The sequence below is a fragment of the Spea bombifrons genome, chromosome 8 (assembly GCF_027358695.1).
Source record: "Spea bombifrons isolate aSpeBom1 chromosome 8, aSpeBom1.2.pri, whole genome shotgun sequence".
Taxonomy (NCBI): domain Eukaryota; kingdom Metazoa; phylum Chordata; class Amphibia; order Anura; family Pelobatidae; genus Spea; species Spea bombifrons.
This window is the reverse complement of record NC_071094.1, coordinates 33,471,792-33,493,584: the sequence shown is the minus strand read 5'-3', so window position 1 is coordinate 33,493,584 and position 21,793 is coordinate 33,471,792. Positions and strand designations below refer to the sequence as shown.

The window sequence follows — 21,793 nt, the reverse complement described above, 5'->3', positions numbered from 1 at the left end:
TCCAAGACTGTAATCACCAAGTCGATTTTAAAAATAAATAGGGAACGGGGGGGGGGCGTTGTTGGGTTCTATGCCATGTAAATATCCCAAAAATAAGCAGGCATGTTGTTGGATCGCTACATACAGTTCAACTCCACTGCTCGGGTCTCGCAATGCCACAACTGAAGTTCAGTTCGGCTGAGTTGGAGAATTGGTGAATGAGGGGCATGGAAAGAGGGGAAAAAAACAAACAAAAATAAAGTCTCTGTGGGGCCCTCACTTTGGTGAGTGATCCTCCATCGACATGAAGGAACAAGTCGCTGGGGAGCTGCTGCCCTTTGACACGTAGCCGGCCGATGAGCCCACGCTGCTGCTGCTATCAAGGTCTGAAGACATGCTGACAAATAGGGACGAGACGACAATTAGTGTTAAACACCACAACGCACACAACACAAAATGGGGGGGGGGGGGCAAAAGCATTAAAAGATATGAGCTCAGCATTTAAAGACATTAGCCTAGCGGCAAGACAATATCATTGTGAAGAGCGACCGATCTTAAAGTTTACATCTAATATTTTATCTTTGCACAAATTAACGTATCGGTTACTTTATGTTACATAGAAAGTGACGGCAGATAAGAGCCATTCGGCCCATCCAGTCTGCCCAACCTCTGACTACTTTCCTTGTGTGGTATGCCCCTGCATTATGGTTTGAATTGCTGCTTACACCATGTATATTTGCAATAAGAGTTATACAGGAACAGCTGAATCAATGCTATTCATAAGAAATACAGCGATAGACAATTTCCACTTTCGCATTTGCTAATGCTTTTATCTCAGACGTGAGATTTTCCTTTTAAACGTATGGAAAATGTGTACTATACACTTGCTAGAGTTTTCCCACACAGCCTCACGTTCATCTTTGTGTACATCTCGAGCACTAAAAATCATGCGTGTCAAGAATTCACACACACATATATATATATACACACACACACACACACACACACACACACACACACACATAGATATATCTGTCAGCGTAGATGCTCTTCTCCAACTGCAGGACCACCGTTTAACCGGCAGACTCTACACATGGAAGTCATTTCAGATCTCTCTGAAAATACACAGATCGTTTCTTACCAGCTATAATCTGACATGTGTGTGACATCGGGGGAAAACATGTTTGTCGTTCCTTGAAAAAGTCTCTTTGGTTGACTTTCTATTTCCATGTCAACTGAAGGTAAAAAGATAAAAATAAAATAAACACACGATACTTTTTCCATGACATTTAAGAATAAACAAAATTAAGACGCAGAGCGACAGACGTATTATGGATGGCTCGCACACGCCACGTGTATTTACTGTAGGAGACATATACTACAACTCAGTCTCTACTTCCCAACTGGTTGCCCTGATGTCTCCTGTGGATGTTTCTCTTGCATGATACGGCTGCACTGATGCTCCACAAAAATGGAACACAATATCGTTGCCCACCATGCTTCAAGTCACCGGACGTAAAAGCAGTAAAATGTTAAGGTGCAGATTATCCATTACCTTTCCTCTTTATAGGACCAAGTACACTCGGACGTATGATGCAGTTGCTTGGACTTTGACTTGTTCTCCTAAACAAGAAGTAGAAAAGGATATGTAGTACATTGTATTTCACGTCTCAATAAATAAGAGAAACGGTTCACACAAAATATGTAGATCAAACCTAGCCTCATTTTTTGTCTCACAATCCTCTAAATGGCCCAGAAGGCTCATCTTTGAGTAAACTTCAGTGAAGTAGGAGAAATGGATCAGTAGATCGCCAACATAAACATGTACAAAATCTTCCCCATATCGATTACTCGGTGTATGTAGCATAAAGCATCACCATAATCCTGGTAACCATCTGAATCTCCATCAGCATGGGGATTTATTCACTTTGCAGCAAGTTGAAACATTTTTATCTCAGACACTTATTAAACTATACAGCGCCAACTAAGGGGGAAAAAAAGTTGAATCTGTTTAGACAACCTGGGGCTTTCCCGCTGCTCGACAACTAAAACTTGCAGAACGCCTTGCAACAACGCGCGGATGTGGAGACCTGTAGAAACTGAGGTCCATCCTGCCCGCGTTCTGTTAAAAGGCTAGAATCTGTAATGCTACAGGTTTACTGTGAAGGTGGTAGATAAATGGAACAGCCTCCCAGTAGAAACGGTAGGGGCTCATAGATAGAGGGAATTTAAAACACGCATGGTATAGGCATACGGCTATAATACATCTAAGACAAAACCCAAGACCTGAATAAGGTTAAGGAAAATATGAAGACAAGCTTGGCCAAATGTCAAAGTGTAAGTGTCTACTAAACAAGTGACCGTGGAGCACTCACATAGTGAAACGCCTCGTTGGACTGGGGATTGGGCTGGGAGGTAAGCCATTGCTGCTCACGAACATTTTCAGAGACGGAGAGAAACATTGCTACAAAAGAAAACAAAGTTACTAAGGGACATCAAGACGATTTACACTGCATGTATCTCTATATCCCTACCTAATGCAAAAACACAGATAATACAGACAGTCCTAAACATTCAAATGGGATTCCCAATCCACAATGACCCCCGTGTAGGAGTAATATACTACGGCTCAGCCCGGACTTAAAAGCTGGCAGCCCTGATGACTCCTTTTGATTATATTGCATGTACTGGATTCATTAGTATCCCATGGGGAAGAGGTACAATAATAAAACCCAACATGCATGAAAAACATCATAAAACCTTTTACCCCAGCAGGTTAGAGTGAACTATGGATCTCGAAGTTCCAATGCCGGGAGTATAATGGTCAAAGTACAAATATATTAAAGAAAATAAAAAAAGCCAAATGCAGTGTGTTTGGGCTACCCAGAGGTCATCGGAAAATGCCAAATTAAACTATTTACCTTTCCTATTCCTCTGGTGGGTGAAGGAGCGGGAGAAACCGGAGTAAAATCTACTCGCTTTGGAGATGATGATTTCACAAACTTAGCAAGGTCGTTACTCTGGAGAAACAAAAGGACACAAAAGCATTTAAATCCTTCAATGGCACATCACAAAAGCATATTCTACAGTATTGTTTGCTCAATTTTAAACATCTACACTCAAATACACAAGTTATTTTACGGCGGATCTGTAATTTGTCATTTGGTACACTAAAGTTTTCGGGGTGTAACATGTGCTTACAAAATAAATAATAAAGAATACATTTTATTATTATACGGTTAGTGAATTAGTATTTTAAACAACCTTTAAAATCCTAAACTAGATCCTGATAGATGTAATATTTCAGATACAGTTTCCATTGATTAAGGCTCTGTACAGATCTCATAAAACTCAACAAATCCCAGTTTCGTTCATCCATGGCAGCTACAGCATGTAATGCAGAAGGGGTCAGCATGTACTCTTACAGGGGTAGTCAAACTACAAATCCCATGATCCTCTGCAACGGCCATAAAAGAAAAGGTGTTCTGAGCTACTGAGAGACCTGCGGGTTATATCTAATGAAACGCGTTCCTGCTGCAATCTTACCAGACTAAGGCTCTCCTCCCAAGAAATGCTCATTTGCATCGCAGATTGTACTTCTCTGTAACAAAAACACGACAATATTAATTTAGCAAGGAGCAAAGAGTGACATGCGCAGTACTAATGTGCACGAATACCAGCTACAGGACCGGCAGTATCGTCTGAACCGTCATAACAAGAGTGCGTTACTTTGATGCATAGCTTTGCTAGTTATTAATATTTAGAACAAGAGAGCGAGGTCTCAATGCAACGGTCAAAATGAAACGCTGGATTAACGATAGATTATTGCCAATGCTTTCACGAGTGGAATACGTCATTCCACTCATGAAAGCAGTTACACGATGGAGCCGTCAAAACCAGCATCAGGAACCTGAAGGGTTTAGGCTACAGCCTTTGCCGGCTCCCACATCTACATGGCATTTGCCAAACCCGGTTACACAATAAGGCTATTTAGCAAAAGAGCAAACCAAAGAGAAGTCTAATCCTTCAAAGGGCAAACACGACTTGTGCCGTTTGACTAAGCAGGCAGTGCGCCAACCAAAACATCGACTTATTCCGCCCTTTAATTAAATGCACAGCAAATAGTACGACAAACTTTCTACGAGGTTAAGTTCACCATTTTTTGTTGGATACACCTTCCTACTTCAGCCATTTTTTTCCCCCCCACATAGGATGAGCTTTGGCTGCACCAATAATTCTATTTTTTATTTTCTTACATTTCCCAGCATTTTAGAAATACTTACCGTTCGTGCGCAGCTTCTCTATTAATTAGGTCCACACATTCTTCCTGCAAAAATAAAATATAATAAAAAATAAATAATAAAACAAACATTTTGTTAACATACACCATGGAGCACAGTCCTAGAAGAGGCACAAAATTAGGTATCAAACCCTTTTCTAGTCTTTTATAAATATATTGCCATAAAAAATAGACTGTCTTACCCTTCTGATCTGATACAGCCTGCTGCTGGGGATGCGGATAGGCGATGATATTGGTATCTGTCGCACAAACAAACAAACAGCTTAGCGAGCGTTGAGAGTTTGTAACTGGCATTTAATGCAGAACGCCAACAAAAATCAGAGGCAGCCAACAGCTATCTCTCAGCTGTCACTACAATTCCCATCATCCGCAGCTAAAGATTTAGCCTTGCATGAGTGTCAGCACGGGCTGCCGGAGAATCATGGCATGTATAGCTCAACAAGAACTGCAGCTACACCCCCCCCCCCCCACAGACATAAACCCGCTCACCATTACGAGCACGATGGCCATAACTGAGCACATGGCAGACCCTCTTAGTGATTTTTGTACATTTTTGTACGGCAAGAGCATTCAAGGGGTTAATTAACCGTCAGCATTTGTTTGGGATAAATCCTTTCCCTCTTACCACACTGCGGCGGTTGGCGACTGTGGCGCTGTTCCTCCGAGCGCGAAGCGAATCCGGCTGAAACACCTGTGCGTTGTCACTGTATATATATATATAAAAAAAAACACAATTATACTGCTATTAATGTGATACTCATTATTATGATAAATATTTAATGCGACAACAAAAGGATTTGCACAAAACCCATTTGCCAATACATATGGCACAAGGGAGATAATCAGCATCCCCACCCCATGACGATATTGCATTAAAACCCCCATCATGCTCATCCAGCAAATGGCTAGCTAGGAGTGATGAGAGGTTCTATTATAATGCGGTGATATACTACATACGCCACGAGGGGTACCCGGAGATGTACGCCTTCCACAGCAGGCAATGCATGGAGTTAGCAGGCTACCTGTGGATACATTGCGTACAAGAACTAGGGAACACGCTGCGGGGCCATACATACAAACTCAATCTACATACTACCAGCGTGTGCCAGATACCCAGCTTCCTACACATAATAAATGAAACCGAGCCCCCCAGGTTCCAATCCATCTACCTAGGGGTGGCTCTGGACCACCAGGGGCCCCAAGCCAAAAGAATTACTGGGGCCCCCCCATCTTTCACACACTCAATAAAACTAATAATGTATAAACCGAGGCGGCCGTATCCGTGACAGAAGAAACATACAGCAATAATCCTGTATCACTTTTATATAGGGCCCCTTTTTATACCCCTGGGGTGCCCCTTACACCCGGGGGCCCTGAGCAGTTCCCCGCGGGAAGATTTGCCCCCATACCTGGCTCCCAAACGTATAGGACCCCCTTCTGAATTGCCCAACACCCTCCCCATGTATGAACCCCTGCCCCAGACTCCCCTTACCTGAGGCCATTGATGAGGGGGGCGCTGTTGGACCTTCTCAGACTGCCCTCGCTCTGGGGGCCCTGGATCTCCACGTCCACCTCCATTTTCTCCAGAGCCATGCCTGCTTCGCACAGGCTGCTCCCGTGAGTGGCCCCAGCTCCCAGGTTACTCGGCTGCAGTCCCTGTGTGTCCGCGCCGTACGCTTTACAGCTGGGCGGTGCGTGCTGTGGGGTCTCCAGGCTCCATGGCCTGGCACGGGAAGGCAGGCGCTGCTGTCCCTGCCTCCGGATCGCTTCGTCCACTGATGGTGATCAGCGTACTCCTGGCTGGCACAGGCCTGGGCTAAATAACAAAATACGGGCCGTGAATGAAGCGAAGCGCAGCCTCCCGCGCATGCGCAGGACCTGCCTGCATCTCCTAGCACTAAGTGGGATTGAGCAGGCTGGGTGTCCGGGGGGCTTCAGACTTTACCCCGGACACCTCCCACCACTGCAGGGGGTATTATACTTACTGCAGCCGGCCTCTTACATAACAAGAGGAAATAAGATAATGGCATTAAAGCGACTATTCACTTTATTCATGGAGGGCCTACTCCCATTTCACGGCCAGAAGAAACTAGTAAACACTGCTTAGTAAAGAAAATCTAAATAGATCTAAATACATGTATATAAAGTGCGTATAAGGGAAGGTATGGCTTACATGGAAGCATAGAATTTGTCAGCAGATACCCCCTGCTTGGCCCATCTATTCTTCCTTTTCTTAACCCAATTCTCCAAACAATTGAAAATGGAATGCAGCTTGCATACATTGTCACTTCCATGCCTGGCACAACTAAACATTGCATTTAGTTATGATAGTTTGAAATTCTGCAGATTAGGCCTTTAATATTGTATCATCAATAAGCGGTCATGTTTTCTAGTAGGTGTACGGGGGGGGGTCCTGGGGGCCACAGCTCCTCTGCCGAATAACAGGGAGCCTCAGTGTGTGTGGGGGGGGGCAGGGGGTCTAGCGCAGCGGTAAATACATCATTGTCTATGAGTAAAGCCAGATCACGGAGCTTTGGCCACTGGGGCATTAATGCAGGAAGGGCCCCTTCTCTTGATTTCATGACAAGCTTTTTTCTCTGCCTCCTCTTGTTTTTCCCTTCTGTTCCATTCTTTCCGCCCTCTTTGGCCATCAGATTGCTGCTCCCTGGGACAGGTACAAGGTATGCAGCCCTGAGAACGCTGCAGGGTCTCTCAGAAAGCCAGGGCCCTGGGGTGATTGCTCCGCTGGCTCCTCTGTAAATAGGATGATATCTCCATGACCTAACCCCACAAATAGTGTTTATGTGAAAAGGAAGCTGGGGAATGCTTAGAACCACCTTAGAACCACCAATTTCTAACTCATTGCCTGAAAGTGCTTGGCAGGAATTCTAGTAGAAATTCTGCAATTGAAGTATGTCACAGAAATATTCATGTTTAACTTACATGTATTTTATATCCATTCAGCTAATCTCCCTTTATCTAATGAATGGGCAAGTTAAAGGTCCTTTACAGAACAATGGACAGGACCGCCAACCTGCTTGCATATCTGCGCATAGAGATGACTTAAGGCATTCATTCAATAAAGGTGTTGCCTCAAGTTTCAGGTCTGTTACTTTCACACTGAGCGTGAGTTATCAACAGGATCTCACAATGGATCCCTTTGGGGGTGAGATGGCAAATGAAAGGCAACAGCAACACTCTAGGGGAATAAACAAAATCCATGAATGCAAATGAACAATGGCATGGTCTGGTAAAATTAGAGAAGAAAAGCTAAAATCCTTTGACAGACGAAAATCAGAGACAAAGAATTTATGATACAGGAGAAAATACATACAAATATGTGCATTGTACGACTTGTTAATGTATTTCTGGACTCATCTGAAATACTTGAAATAATTGTATCATCTCAAACACCGCCTGGTTACTGCTAATTGCTTTACACTGATAGTAAGTAAAAGATCATAGAAATCCTTGTTTTATTCTTTTTTTTTTTCTTCTTACATAGTGAACCCCTGCCCGGACTGGCAGATGCCTTCTTCATAATGGATTCTGGAGAGACCGCCTAGTCATTAATCCACCCCAGGGTAGGGTATCCAACACACCTGCGTACTGCCCGTAGTAGTTATTTGTATACAATAAAAATCCAGGAGCACCATGCCAACTCCTTACCATACGGATAATCACACATATCAACAAATATCACATTAATTTATTTTTCTTCAAATAACTTCAAAAACTGTTCCTCATTTACACTTTGTACCTACTTTTGGAATTTTGGCTTTTTTGTTCCTCAGTAGCAATATGGTGCTGGCCATACCTGCAAACGTCACAGAGCTGGTCCACCAGAGCTTCTCCTGCTCCTTATGGGAGAGCAGGAGCTACTCATGGGGTAGAACTAGCCTCCAGTAGATGAAAACAGGGATGTGAAGTAGGCAGTGCTGGGGAGCAGCTACTTTCCCCAAAAGTTGGAGGATTCTAACGTATGAAGATGTCATAACTCACACCACGTTGCTTGATGTGCCCATTGGAAGACAGCTTTTAGGAACCTGAAATGGGAAAGCAAACCCAGTGAGATTCTAGCTTGGCTCCAGTCATCGTAAGCCTGACCTGCCCATTCAAAGCTCCATACAGACTTAAATGCTTACCTTGCTAAACGTTCACAGAGTAACACACGGCCATCTTCAAAGAGATATAATGCTTTAAGCTCAGGCTTACCTTAGAGACCCATAGCAGCTGTCACCTGGGCCCCCCCCTTAGTGATCACCATTGTCTGATGGAGATCTGTGTACCTGGCGGCACAGACCTCTCTTAACGTTTCCTCCCTCGTCTTGTGCGCACCCTGTGTTTGGCGTTGGGATATGACTTTCCATCCTGGCACCCAGCAGCAGGCTGCACACTATGGATTGGGGTTAGTGGAGAGGTCTGTGCCCCCAGGTACAGTTGGGAGGGTGGGAGCCCACGTGGGAGCTTACCCAGGACCCTTTTTCCTGGAGAAACGGAGTGATATATAAAATCTTGAAAACCAGTGTTATCACCACAGCAAATCACTAAAATGTATGAACTGATTTTAGTTACCAGGGTGATAAGACCACTTTTGGAAACTTTACACCAGATTTGCTTTACTCACAGCAATCAAAGAATTCTAACAGTGAAAGTCACGTGATCTTTGTCTCTAGAGCAACGAACCTGCACAATATTATAAATAAGAAGTCAAATAACTGAGCTTATGGTTCACAAAAGAGAGCGAGACCATGCAAACAAATTCTAGCTCCATCTCTATGGTTTTGGTTATGAAAGCCATGTGACCACGGCAATTGTCAGTAACACTGGGCTTAAGGCACAGGTCCAATCGTAGTTAAGTTCATGGGCTATGATTGGATGTTTTAATCAATTCCCACAATTAATAAATGACCACCAATTGAATAGGAGATATGCTTGTAAGGTTATTTATTACTGTCCTGTTCGGTGTCAGAGGTGTGAAAGTGCGATACCACTCAGCATTTTAGGGTGATGGGGTTCTGGGGGATAATATGAGGTCAGATTATCAGAACATAGAGACTGGGATCAAAATGTGTATGGTGGGGCCTCAGTGTTGGATGGAGGAGTGGAGAGGACCTATACTCTAATTTCTCCGACTGTGTGTGTTTTTCCCTACAGACAGCTTCTCACTTCTTATTTCGCAACACAGAAGCTTTGTGAAAACCTGCTGTATTTGCATTTGAAACTCTTCATTTAAAAATTCCAAGATGGCAGCTTCCAGCTGTGATGTCATCAAACCGCGCCAAGAGCTAAATGGCTTTGGTGCATTTCAATTAGGTGCATGAATGAATGGGGTGCTTTTGCAGTTCCTGCAAGTAATATTGTTAATAACATAACCGTCTGAATTCCTGATGAGGCCAAAGACCATGAGCATCGCCAGGCCATGGTTTCTAGGCTTTTTTGGTTTCAGAAGACTTGTGCTCCTGCTTCGTCCTTTGGAATTATCACCATAGTACTGTAAGGTGTAGGGCCACGGTGGGTACCAGGTCTTAGGGGCCCCTTATAGAAAAAAAAGGAGATCTATACAAGTCTGACACAAATACCTCCTTTTATTTTTCTAAATGTTTTTTCTTGTTTATGCATAATTTTGTATTGCCTGTGTTAGGGATCACTGAAGTAGAAATATAAACCAGGCCCTCCAAGAAAAGGGGTGGAATGAAATATTAAGATATCTGGGGGTCTGGAAGGCTTAGGGATTGCTACATGGTAACAATTTCCATAAGCAGCCTTTCCCGGTGATCCGTACGGCACGTTAAGTCTCCGTCAGAACAAACACTACACCGCTACAGAGAGATGGATGTGATCACAAAGTGTTAAGACTGTATAATGGGGAAAAGGGGTTGTGGGGATGCTCGGCGGGAAGTGCGCATGCGCGGGGAGGCTGCGCTGCTCCTGACTATCGGGCCGAGCTGTGTTGTTGGATTGGGCCTGGACAGGTCCGTCGCCGTCGCTCTCTTGCGTTACATTACACTCGGGAGGCCGGAGCGGAAATAAGTGCACATTGCGCTCCCGTGCTATGGATGTATTGCTGGCTTCTGATGGGTTTGCTTTACTGCAGTAGTCGGTGCGGCCTGAAGCAGGGGAGGATGAAGCAGTAAAGAAGGGAGGACCCGGAGTCAGCTCCCCGCACAAACACCCCCCCCCCGCTAGGAGAGCCCGGGCAGCAGCCAGCTGTAACCAACATGGCCCAGGAGAAAATGGAGCTGGACATGGAGATCCCGGGACCCCCGAGTGACGGGAGCCTCAGGAGGTCAAACAGCGCCCCCCTTATCAACGGGCTTAGGTGAGGGCAGAGGGGGGGGGTCACGGCGTGTGTACACTTTGTGGATAGAGGGACCTGTAGCATGTGATACGTGTGTGCCTATAAACCTCCATATAGGAGGACAAAACAAAGCGTGAAGTGCCCGCGGAGCTCTTTCGTGTGGCCGGGTTGCACAGGGTGCCCGCGGAGCTCCTGCGTGTGGCCGGGTTGTGCAGGGTGCCCGCGAAGCGCCTGCGTGTGGCCGGGTTGTGCAGAGCGCCTGCGTGTGGCCAGGGTGCCCGCGGAGCGCCTGCGTGTGCCCGCGGAGCGCCTGCGTGTGGCCGGGTTGCGCAGGGTGCCCGCGGAGCTCCTGCGTGTGGCCGGGTTGCGCAGGGTGCCCGCGGAGCTCCTGCGTGTGGCCGGGTTGCGCAGGGTGCCCGCGGAACTCCTGCGTGTGGCCGGGTTGCGCAGGGTGCCCGCGGAGCTCCTGCGTGTGGCCGGGTTGCGCTGGGTGCCCGCGGAGCTCCTGCGTGGGGCCGGGTTGCGCTGGGTGCCCGCGGAGCTCCTGCGTGGGGCCGGGTTGCGCTGGGTGCCCGCGGAGCTCCTGCGTGGGGCCGGGTTGCGCAGGCTGCCCGTGGAGCTTCTGCGTGGGGCTGGGTTGCGCAGGGTGCCCGCTGAGCGCCTGCGTGGGGCCCCGGGGAGATATTTTTCTTTTTCTCTATATATTAGAGAGTGTGATTTGCGTGTTGTGTTGGATCTACTCTGAAACACTGAAATGTTCTCTGTGCTGCGTCCCGCGTTGGCCGTTGTCACCCCAGCAATCTGCGGCGCTGGGAACGTCTGGAAGGACTGCTGGGTGTTTGTCGCGTGGTTTTCGGGTCTGAGTTTTTGCTTCTGACAGTTTGTTTTTGCCTTTTGAATAGTGACAGTTCGCAGGTGTTCCAGCCGGATGCGATGAGAGCGCGCAGGAACAGCACGACTGTCATGAATCGTCAGAGTCTGGTATGCAGCTTCTTCATTTACTTTGTCTGCTAATCACGTCCAACCTCCTATAATGCATCACAGAGTTTAATGGCGCTTAAGAGCCATTTGGCCCTCGGCCGGTCCTCGGACTTCTCTTACAGTCACGATGGCTGTATGCCTGTCCCGTGCATGTTTAAATGTCCACTTCTGCTGGGAGACAGCTCCACTTACCTACCACTCTCTCAGTAGAGTTAAAAACAAAACAAGCAGCAAAGGTTTTTGTTTAAGTCTTTAGGTGCACATTGATCAGAGCGTGAAACATTTTAGAGAGACCAGTGTTTATCAGGATAGCCCTTTAATGTTGCGATAATCATCCCGAAGTCACAAATGTATTTTCACGTGTTGCACTTTGACAGCCCCCCAGCTCACCAGGCTCAGTTGATTACTGCTAGATAATGACATCATCACGGTATGTTTACCTTATTTTTCGTCTCCTGATAGTACTGGAGCGAGAGATCGGCTTGGATGGCGCTTTGAATCGATCAGAGCGTTTTGAAGTGCTTTCTTTTTCCATGTTCGCTGCTCAACGTTTCAGTAAACTGAGCAGGAGCGATGGTTTCCAAGCCTCGGACAATCGCATAATAGAACAGTGTCAGGTTCAATAAAGTAAAAAAAACAGTTTAAATAAAGAAAAGAAAAAAAAGGGTGACGTGTATCTATATATATGTATATATATATATGATGGAGGTGTGATGCATGTCTGCTAAGGCTATAGAATACGCTGATTAGAGGTCACAGCCACCAAGATGACGTTCAAATGCTTTTTTACATCCATAAACCAGCAGATAAAAGGGCAAGTCCTGCCAGTTGTTTTTTATTACTAGTATCCGGTTTTGGATACGTTTTCAAAATGTTCTTTTTTTAAGAAAATAGTTTTTTGAATTCTGTAACGTTTTCGGGCAGCGGCAGGTAAGCCATGTGTATGTGTTCTCACGCACTGTTATCCAAGCCCCATCTACTAGACAAACTCCTTATCATTCTGCCTGTAGTGAACAAGACAGCCTGACACTGACCGAGGGAAGGGACTAGATAGGCATTGCCGTAAAGGAGACGCTCAGTGTGGTTGCCAGGCAGGGAAAGCCACCCAGGACAGACAACGATGCCGGTGTGCAGATATAGGAACAGAATGAGATAACATCTGCTTTCTGACAGTGATACTGTATACAGCACTGGATTTTATGCTCAATTTCATTTACTTCCCACTAAAGGAACCCAACGGTTCTTAACGGTAATGTTTAAGGCTGCAGAAGCAACAGGTCACCGATGCGCTCAAACCTCAACCCATCCAGTATTCTGCTTACTGAAGGATGGCGATCAGTGAGTTTCCCTAAAACAATTGCTTTCCGTTAACGGAAGGTTCCCGAGAGGCACCCTCTTTCCTAACCTTCGCCTCGTGTCATCAGCCCGCAGTAGTAGTCGGCCTGGCGGTGTACCCCAGCGGCACCCACGTGACTTCAGAGCGTCTCTTCTCATTTCAGAATCTTTGAGGCTACAAAAATCTGATAATTGTATGACGTTTGCTGTGCGCTTTTTTTTGAGACGTACGTTTTTATTATTTTAAGGTTTTTATAGAAAATATAATATTGGAACATAAGCCAGTATTTCTCCAGCAGACAAATTCAACCCTGTGCCAAGTGAGTTCACAATATAATTGAATATGTAACCATTCTCATTGTTAGCAAAAGGGTGTGATCATTAAAGCGACGCTAATGATACACATAATATAAATAATACACATACAATAAATAATACTCATAAAAATGTTTCTTTATGAAACACAGAGTACACCTCTTTCTTATACTCTTAACTCTACGACTTACTGATTTAATTGGTGTGACTATCACCGGTTACACGGCATCCTACAGCAAATAATTTTATACATCTGGGATCCGTACATTGGTTCGGAAACATACATTCATTTCCATACCGATGGTTACCGGACTCACGGTCTGCGCCCTGAGCTAATGCAAGTCAGCAGCTATCAATGCCGTGTAGGGGCCAGAACAGCTTTGTAAACGTGATTTTTGTATGGAAATTCCTTCTGACGTTTATTTTAAAGGAAATGTTTTTTTATATATATATATGTATATATTTTATCCCCTCAATTAGAAATCATGCAGTGTTAACGTATTTCCATCATCCCCTCCTCATTGTGGACTCGCTCGTTCATGGTGTCCTTAAGGCAAGGCAAAGGGGGCAGCTAGCCAGGACCAATGCATTGCTTTCGGGGGGCTGTATGGGTATTTACGTGTCCAGTGTTACTGCAGACATGAGATCACTTTTCTACCCGTTCGGTGCTGCATTAATCACTCATTGTGTCATTACTGCCACTACCTCATTAGTCAGGGAAACATACTTTCTTCTTCTTAAGTTTTGTTTTTTACTTTTTATTTATGGTGCTTCCCGTATTTAACACTTTCCTCGTTTTGCACTTTATATTTATAGAAAGATGGCTGAAATTATTTTTTGTAGTAGTTGGGGATCTGACACAAATTAATATTCATCGGTCAAGGTTTATTCCAGCCATACCTGCTGCATTAACAAGGAAACACATTGCAAGAGGTTAAAATGCTGCGTAAGACACACAACCGTGAGACACTTTGGAACACTTGGTGTTTATTCACTAACGTGGGTGTCTGAAGGTGCGTTGAGGTGATAGAAAACAATGTTATGAAGGCAAACCCTTGTGAGCTGTTCTTTTCAGACAGGCCAGGTCTGCACAGCATCATGCTTAGTGAAGTCTTTGAGATGACTTGAGTGTCATATTTCGGTATTATCCAGGATCTGCATTACAATGTGAAAAAAAATATTATATTCATTACTAGTTTTTTGGGGTCCTATTACCTAAAGCTCAAGATCTCCAAGACTATCAGTTTATGATAATCCCGCCACCCCCTCTGTCTACAATTCCTGACATCTCTATTATGTGTACAACGCCACCGTCCAACCAGCTGACCAAGCTGGCTGCCCTAGTCTCACGCATCGGTCTGCTCTCTCCTCCGTCCCTCACATCCAGTCCCTCACCAAATCCTGCCGCCTTCACCTGAAAAACATCTCCAGAATCTGCCCATTCCTCACACAAGAAACGACCAAAATATTAATCCACTCCCTTGTGATATCCCGCCTGGATTATTGCAACTCGTTACTAAGCGGTCTCCCCATCTCCTACCTTTTTACCGCTCCGATCCATCCTCAGCACTGCAGCTAGATTAATGTTTCTCTGTCACCGCTCCTCGTCTGCCGCTCCTCTGTGCCAATCGCTCCACTGACTCCCCAAACCCTCCAGATTCAACTTCAAACTCCTGACCTACAGAACACTAAACCCCCTTATATCTCTCCCCTCCTATCCAAATACCCCCCAACTGCTCTCTTCTGCCGTCAGTACCTCTCCCCACTCCCATGTCCAGGATTTTACCCATGCTTTACCCTTCCTATGGAATTCCCTTCCCCGTTCTTTCAGACTTTCTCCTTCATACGTGACTTTAAAAACCCTAAAAAAAAAACCTTTTTTTGAGAAGCGTACAACATTTCTTCCTAACACACTCAACCAAAATCCTGATCAAGCCATCTAAACAACCCCAAAAGCTCATCCTGACTCGACCAACTCATTCTCCTACTGTTTCGCTTCCCTCTCAACCACCGACTAGATTGTAAGCTCACAAGAAAAGGGCCCTCTTCTGCTTTCCTATCCATTCTGTTATTGTTTGTGATTTCAAATGTTAAAGTTGAAGCAGGGTATCAGAAGCGATACAGTGAATTTAAACATGCATGGGGCAGTCATAACCCAATCCTGACTCTGAGTCAAGACCAGGGACTGATTAAGGTCTTCACATCTGCCGTGAGACTCGTGTTTTTGTGTTTACAGTCCTGTGTATAGTAAATCTGTTTGGCGTTGTCCAAAGCCTGGCTTTATCGCAGTTTGTTCCCATGGACTTCCTTTATCTGTGGACCTGGAGGCCGCCATGTTGTCAGTCGTGATCGTTTGGTTGGCTTTCCACCGCTTTAACACCACACTGAGCTGATTCTTTATAAGAATGCCAATGAAGTCTGTTCCTCCAAAGATTTGTCAGTGTCTAACCGGGCAATTAAAACCAAACCATTCTATTTGCCAAATGGCTAATATGCAGTTGCCTGAAAAAACATATACAAAAGCTAGAACTGTTTTAACATAGAAAACAAAGCAATTTTTTTGAAAACATTGGACGATGTATAGGACCGTTCCCTTTTACTCCCCGCGGTTCTGTGAGACGTATGCATAGTCTGCTCCGATAACGAACGTAGGCGTTTTATAGTGAAACTTGTATTGGGCTTTCTGGCTGAGAGGGGGGTGTGTTCGAATTTCTCTCTTAAATTTGTTATTGTCCTTTTTTTGTGTACATTCATAATTTACCCTGTAACCAGTGTATTAATAAAGACTGCATATAAGCCTTCATGTCTCTGGCATGTGATAATGGCGCGTTTCTTTTTATAACAGATTGTGCCATCGTCTCCTGTTCGTATATCAAGCAGCAGGCTTCACCAAATTAAGCAGGTAAATCGGCAATCATCTTTGGACCTTTAACAAATGATAAATAAATGCATTAATGCTCATGTTTACTGTACCTTCTCTTGAAGTACCATTTGCCCAACACAGCCTTCATCGTCTTCACCCCTTTATTTTCTTGCTATGGGAGATGGATGCAGGCCCTACACAGGGAGGCTCCTATAGATAGGAAAACATGACCTTCTGTAAGTGTGGTGATACCCTTACATCATAAGGGTGACATCACACTATTAGTGAGCCGCAATGATTATTTTTGGAAGGCTGAATTGGGCAAATTTTACAGCTTAGAATGTGATGTCGTCAAGGTCCCTGTTGGTGTAATAGTCAGGTGTCCCAATACTCTTGTCCATATAGTGAGTGTGTATATGTATTTATGATATAGCGAGTACACAATCACATGACTGTCATTGGTGAAAAATTCAATTTTTTTCTAACAGACCTGGTAACGCTCTTGCAGACAGGTAATAAAATTATACCAGTAAAAAATGTGTTTTTTCAGACATTAAAAGGCTGTGATCATAGTTATTTTTTAGGGTCCATAACGCCGCAGTAACCCCTCTTAAACCCCCACCAATGTGTAACTGTTAGAGAATAGAAACCAGAAGCGTTGGCTCATGAGCCTGGTCCGCTTCGGTCTCAGACACGCTCTAATTCTAGTCTCGTTACAAACCGTTAACACCTCCAGCAGAGGTTCCACTAACAGCGCAGTAAATGCAGTGACGCGGGGTTTAGGAATGTATGATCAGCGTCTTTCCTGAGTCCGTCGGACAGCTGAGTTCTAGCGGCTGATGTCATGCTTGGAAGCAGTCATGCCCTGTCACGATTAGGTAATTGGAGCTGTATCTTATAGTAACTCCCCATTAATAAATGCTTGTCCTGCTAAAACCCTCAGGATACTGCTGGATCTTTCTAGCTCTTGGCTTGCAGAGGCAGCAAAAAGTTAAGCTTTCCAATTAATGTACCTTAACCTGCGATAATCCCAAACATGCAACTAACCAGAGCCAGGAAGCAAATGAATAATCTCAGCCTCGCTCAGTGCACATCTTCTCTGGCCGTACAGAATCCCATCGCGTGCTTTTATAAATAAAATATAATAAAGTAGCACCGATTGTATTTGTTCTCTTGTAATACTCTCTGGTGGGAGATCTGGTACGTAGCGCCTACACTCGGCTCTTGGGTAATAAGTGCACAACTTGCACCACGATGCTGACAGATGATGTCACTTTACCACTATAATATATACACGTACATCCGACTGCGCTGTTTGCTCATTGAAACAAGTTGTTGGCCAGACTCCCATCCAAGGCCGGCCCGATAATGGAGCCGCCCCAAGCCCTTCAAAAGAGAGAGAAAGGGGTGCCGAGTGGTTTTCGCTTACCAAGCTGTCGGTACCCGCTCGGCGCCCCTCTCTCTCTCCTCTGCGGCGAGCTGAGCATTACAAGCCGGCACCGAGACCGAACAGGGAGACTCGCCACAGGTCTGTACAGGGGGGGGGGGCATTTTAAAATTCGCCCCAGACGGCATTTTGCCTTGGGCCAGCCCTGCTACCATCGCTAATCTTTTTCTTCTTCTTTGCTTATAATGGTGTTTTGTGTGTGTTTCAGGAGGAAGGAGTCGATCTTATGATAAATAGAGAGACGGCACATGAAAGGTCAGTGTGTACATGAAGGATCAGGTAGGACACATGGACGTCTGCCGACATGTTTGTGATCTGTAACCGTTTGAATTCTTGTTGCAGGGAGGTGCAGGTAGCGATGCAGATGAGCCAATCCTGGGAGGAAAGCTTGAGTCTGGTAACCCTTTTTATGCCTGTTCCGGGCCATGTTTATTTGTATAGGCGGTTCACGTGCAATCCATCCGGCTTAAGTGTGCACGTTTTATCCGAGAACTGTCCCCGCTGCACAAATTTCTTCTGGTCCCAGCATCCTACGTTATCTTTAGACATCCTTTACTAGCATCCAGCCATGCGATGTGCTGCGGGGCCCGTGTTTGAACCCTGTGGGCCCCTGTCTATGGCGTTGGCATCCTAGTCTGTTGAATGGGCTACCATAACGGTAGATCCGGGCAGTACAGAGAAATAATCCTGTGCAAACAAATATTGTAACACGAGCAACCTATGTACAAGATTTACTATATCAGTTCTGAGTTTGTCATGTTGGAAATGTATATCTTTTATTTTTGCGCTGATTCTCTGTATGTTCTCACTGTCTCTCGTAACATTTGTGTCATTCTGTTCTTCCAGAGCGACAATGATTTAGACAAGTCATTTTCTCCAAAGCGAATAGATTTTGTGCCCGTGTCCCCTGCTCCTTCTCCCACCAGAGGGATTGGAAAGGTGAGTGACGCGTGACGCTTAACTTTACAAAGTCTTTTCATGGCTCCTTTCCTCGTGCTTTTGAAGACATACGATGCCATGTTGGTACATTGGACGCGTCCTGCGGGGCTCCCTGTCTTTGAAAATATTTTTGCACATCTTCTAGCTTTGCTGCACAAACAGTTGTGGGTTCAATTTGTTTAATGTGGCGAGGGTTAAGCGGACATTTGGTTCTAGGCATCACACGTTTATACTCCAGACTGGTTAAATAGCATCCCTTGCCAATATTGTCACCATGTGTGTAGTTATGAAGTGACTCTATAATAATTATGTACCGATCTGCTTGTGTCCGTTCATCCTTAAATGTTATTTCATCCTTTCAGATGTTGTACCTATTTTATTGTGCTATAGGAGCCTCTTTCATCTAGTTGGTATGCTGTAAACTAGAGAGAACGATAAATATAATGTGTATTGTACACGGTCTGTCTGACAGATGATGTCACTTTACCATTATATATATCTATATATATCTATATATATATAAGTTAATCCGCCTGCATAGTTTGCTCATTGAAACAAGTTGGTAAGATTAGGGAAGATATAATATGTTATCTGCCGTTGCTTAATCTTGTCTCGTGTTTATTACCATGGTAATTCAGTTACAAAGAAAATCCGACGTGTGTTTGAGTCCTGAGTGCCCTTATTTAAACCAAAATCCTGCAGCGGTTTTACGTGGTCTTTAATGGAAACATCACCCACTTTTTTGTCACGTCGGAAGAGTTCACAAGATTAGTATTTTTTTTCTGTTCTGCTCAGCTTCATTTTAATTAAAAACAACTCTTAGCTTCTATTGAGTTCTTATAATTATAAGTTTTTGGGGGGTTTTTCTCACAAAAAACAGTGAGGAAGAGGATGTTTGGCGCACGCTGGGCGGTGTTAAAAGCTCCGCACACAAAACTGGTATCTTGTAGCCGAGCTTGTAACGTATCTCGAGCAGACTGTAATACGTGACAATATATTTGGTGTCATTGATCTGTTTTTTGGGGACAAAGATGGGATAGTTGTCGAGATTGTTTACGGCTTGTTTATATAAATCGTGTTTTTTGGGCATAATCAAACAAAAATGTCCTTTGATTTGCATGTCGGAGATAGTAACAATCAGCATGTGGATGATTCGTCGTTTATTTTTTGTTTCTAGCAATGTTTTTCGCCTTCGTTACAAATTTTTGTCAGCAGTAATGGCCTGCCTCCCAGCCCCACGCCTAGTCCTACAAGACGCTTTGCCACGTAAGCATCTCATGTGTGACAATATCGTGTTTTACAAAAGTGTCTACTTCTCTGCTAACCTTCTGAACCTCGTGACGTTATTTCATTATCCGGTATATCCCGAGACAGTTTCATCGGATAATTTATTGGAAGTAATCAAACCATGTGAGATATGGAATGTAGGGTCCAACGTCTACCCTCAGGCCGCATTCTATAATTAACTTGGCGTGACCGGTCTGTAATGGTAGCGCGTTGGTTGGACCTGATTTTATTTTTCTTGGTTTTCTTCTTCTGCCCCTTTTAATGAGTGATCTGACTTCAGGTTTCCTTAATTTAAGCAGGAGGAGTCAGAGTCCCATTAACTGTATTCGTCCAAGTTCTCTTGGACCTCTTAAGAGAAAAGGTAAGAGGACATCCTTCCATGTATTTCCACGTTGGCAATGATTTCTTGGCTAATCTTGTGCAGAACCCGGTAACAAACAAACCAGCCAAAATGTAACGACGTTTCTCCCGAGCGTACTGATTAGAAATTCTTCTTCTAAGGTGAAATGGAGATTGAAAGTCAGCCAAAAAGACTTTTCCAAGGAACTGCAAACATTCTTTCTCCCGATGTTACACATTTATCAGATCTTGGCGCGTGGTGAGCTTCATTTTTATTCATCGTCATTTGAGTTAAAACTTATTATGAAATTACTTAGAATTCTGAACATCTTGTGTGTGATCTACAACTGAACTGTGAAACACATTTTTAGAATAAAAGTGAATAATAATATTATAAGTGTGATCCAGGCTAGATAATGACTGTATATAGGACTGCATGGTATAATGGGACTGTATGATATAATACTATAATGGGACTGTATGATATAATACTATAATGGGACTGTGTGATGTAATAGTATTATGGGACTGTGTGATGTAATAGTATTATGGGACTGTGTGATGTAATAGTATAATGGGACTGTGTGATGTAATAGTATAATGGGACTGTGTGATGTAATAGTATAATGGGACTGTGTGATGTAATAGTATAATGGGACTGTGTGATGTAATAGTATAATGGGACTGTGTGATATAATAGGACTGTATGACTGTGCTTTTCTTTTTTCCATTATTCTTTAGTCTGTCTTCCGAAACCCTGGATGGAAGTAGCAGCAGCCTCAGCTCATCGTGCGGCTCCCCTGCTAAAAACATAGTTACAGAATCTCCTTCGTCGTCTGACTCCTGCTCCCTGTTCATGCCAGTTGACCGTATTTCACCCAAGTGATACACGAGCCGGGTGGTGTGATTCCCATCCCCCAGCGGAGCATACGCTCTGATTAAATGCCTCGAGACATTCATAGTTATGTTTGTGTGTTCACTTTCGCGCTAGAAATGTGAGTTGGCTGTTTCTCATCTAAGGGCAGCCCTTGAGTGCCTTTGTGCTTTATTTACTTCTGGATATACAATGGCTCTTCGGGCAGGAGAACCAGGACAGGAACAGCTGGACGCACCGGCTTCATAAGGATCATAGTAGCTGATGTCTGTGATTCATTCTGCCATCTTTTTTTGTTCCCAAAAGTGGAAGGACTTGTAAAGTAACAGACATTTCTTTTCAGTTATTACTCAGTCTTTGTAGGAAATTCTAATTCTCTGCACGTGACGATTCGCTCAACTGCTCCGTGGTCAATTTTCCAGTAAAATACTTCAACCGAGCTTATTTTGTATTAAGGCCAACTTGTTTTGTTTAAGCTGCTGACAACCCTTTGTCCCCAACACTAAAGCAAAGATCTATTTATTTATGGGGGATATGAGTGAAAGGCTGTCATTCTGTAATATACGTTACTACTGTCGGATGCTCTTTTATTGAAGGCTTGTATTTTAGTATTTGTATCATTTGAGTCTCTCGAACGTTGTGATCTGAATTAAGGATTTTTAAAAAGTTGCCTGAATTCTGTTTTTAATAAAACGACCCTTATGGAAAAGCTGACTGTGCAGTCATTTGACTCGTATGGTTAAATAGTTCTGATGCGTGGACTCCGTGTTCTGTGCGTTGAGACGGTTGACTGTGAAGGGTAGGAAGCTTATTAGAGACCGTTGTTGATGATG

The 21,793-nt window shown here is 44.3% G+C and overlaps 2 protein-coding genes and 2 non-coding genes across 5 annotated transcripts; 1 reads left to right on the top strand and 3 right to left on the bottom strand.

Annotated features, from left to right (window-relative positions):
* Positions 1-207: 207 nt before the first annotated feature.
* LOC128503262 (P2R1A-PPP2R2A-interacting phosphatase regulator 1-like) lies at positions 208-6,107 on the bottom strand. Its single transcript, XM_053473300.1, has 10 exons — positions 5,772-6,107; positions 4,905-4,983; positions 4,462-4,518; positions 4,263-4,306; positions 3,526-3,580; positions 2,901-2,999; positions 2,355-2,443; positions 1,535-1,602; positions 1,121-1,214; positions 208-376 (listed from the first exon to the last, which is right to left on the bottom strand). The coding sequence occupies exons 1-10, from the start codon at positions 5,870-5,872 to the stop codon at positions 256-258; spliced, it is 807 nt and encodes a 268-aa protein (XP_053329275.1). The 5' UTR covers positions 5,873-6,107; the 3' UTR covers positions 208-255.
* LOC128504178 (small nucleolar RNA U109) lies at positions 1,340-1,481 on the bottom strand. The gene has a single exon (XR_008355410.1). It is a non-coding gene; the product is annotated as a small nucleolar RNA U109 (small nucleolar RNA).
* LOC128504177 (small nucleolar RNA U109) lies at positions 2,584-2,722 on the bottom strand. Its single transcript, XR_008355409.1, has one exon. It is a non-coding gene; the product is annotated as a small nucleolar RNA U109 (small nucleolar RNA).
* Positions 6,108-10,165: 4,058 nt separating the features above from the next.
* On the top strand, positions 10,166-21,669 carry LOC128503340 (P2R1A-PPP2R2A-interacting phosphatase regulator 1-like). Of its 2 annotated transcripts, none has more exons than XM_053473403.1 (10): positions 10,166-10,601; positions 11,483-11,561; positions 16,057-16,113; positions 17,730-17,776; positions 17,864-17,918; positions 18,368-18,460; positions 19,638-19,726; positions 20,047-20,108; positions 20,249-20,345; positions 20,828-21,669. In XM_053473403.1, exons 1-10 carry the CDS (start codon positions 10,501-10,503, stop codon positions 20,970-20,972), a joined length of 825 nt encoding a protein of 274 aa, XP_053329378.1. In that variant the 5' UTR covers positions 10,166-10,500; the 3' UTR covers positions 20,973-21,669. The 2 variants fall into 2 exon arrangements, with proteins under 2 accessions (XP_053329378.1, XP_053329377.1); XM_053473402.1 differs by having other exon boundaries at positions 20,044-20,108.
* The last annotated feature ends 124 nt before the right edge of the window (positions 21,670-21,793 follow it).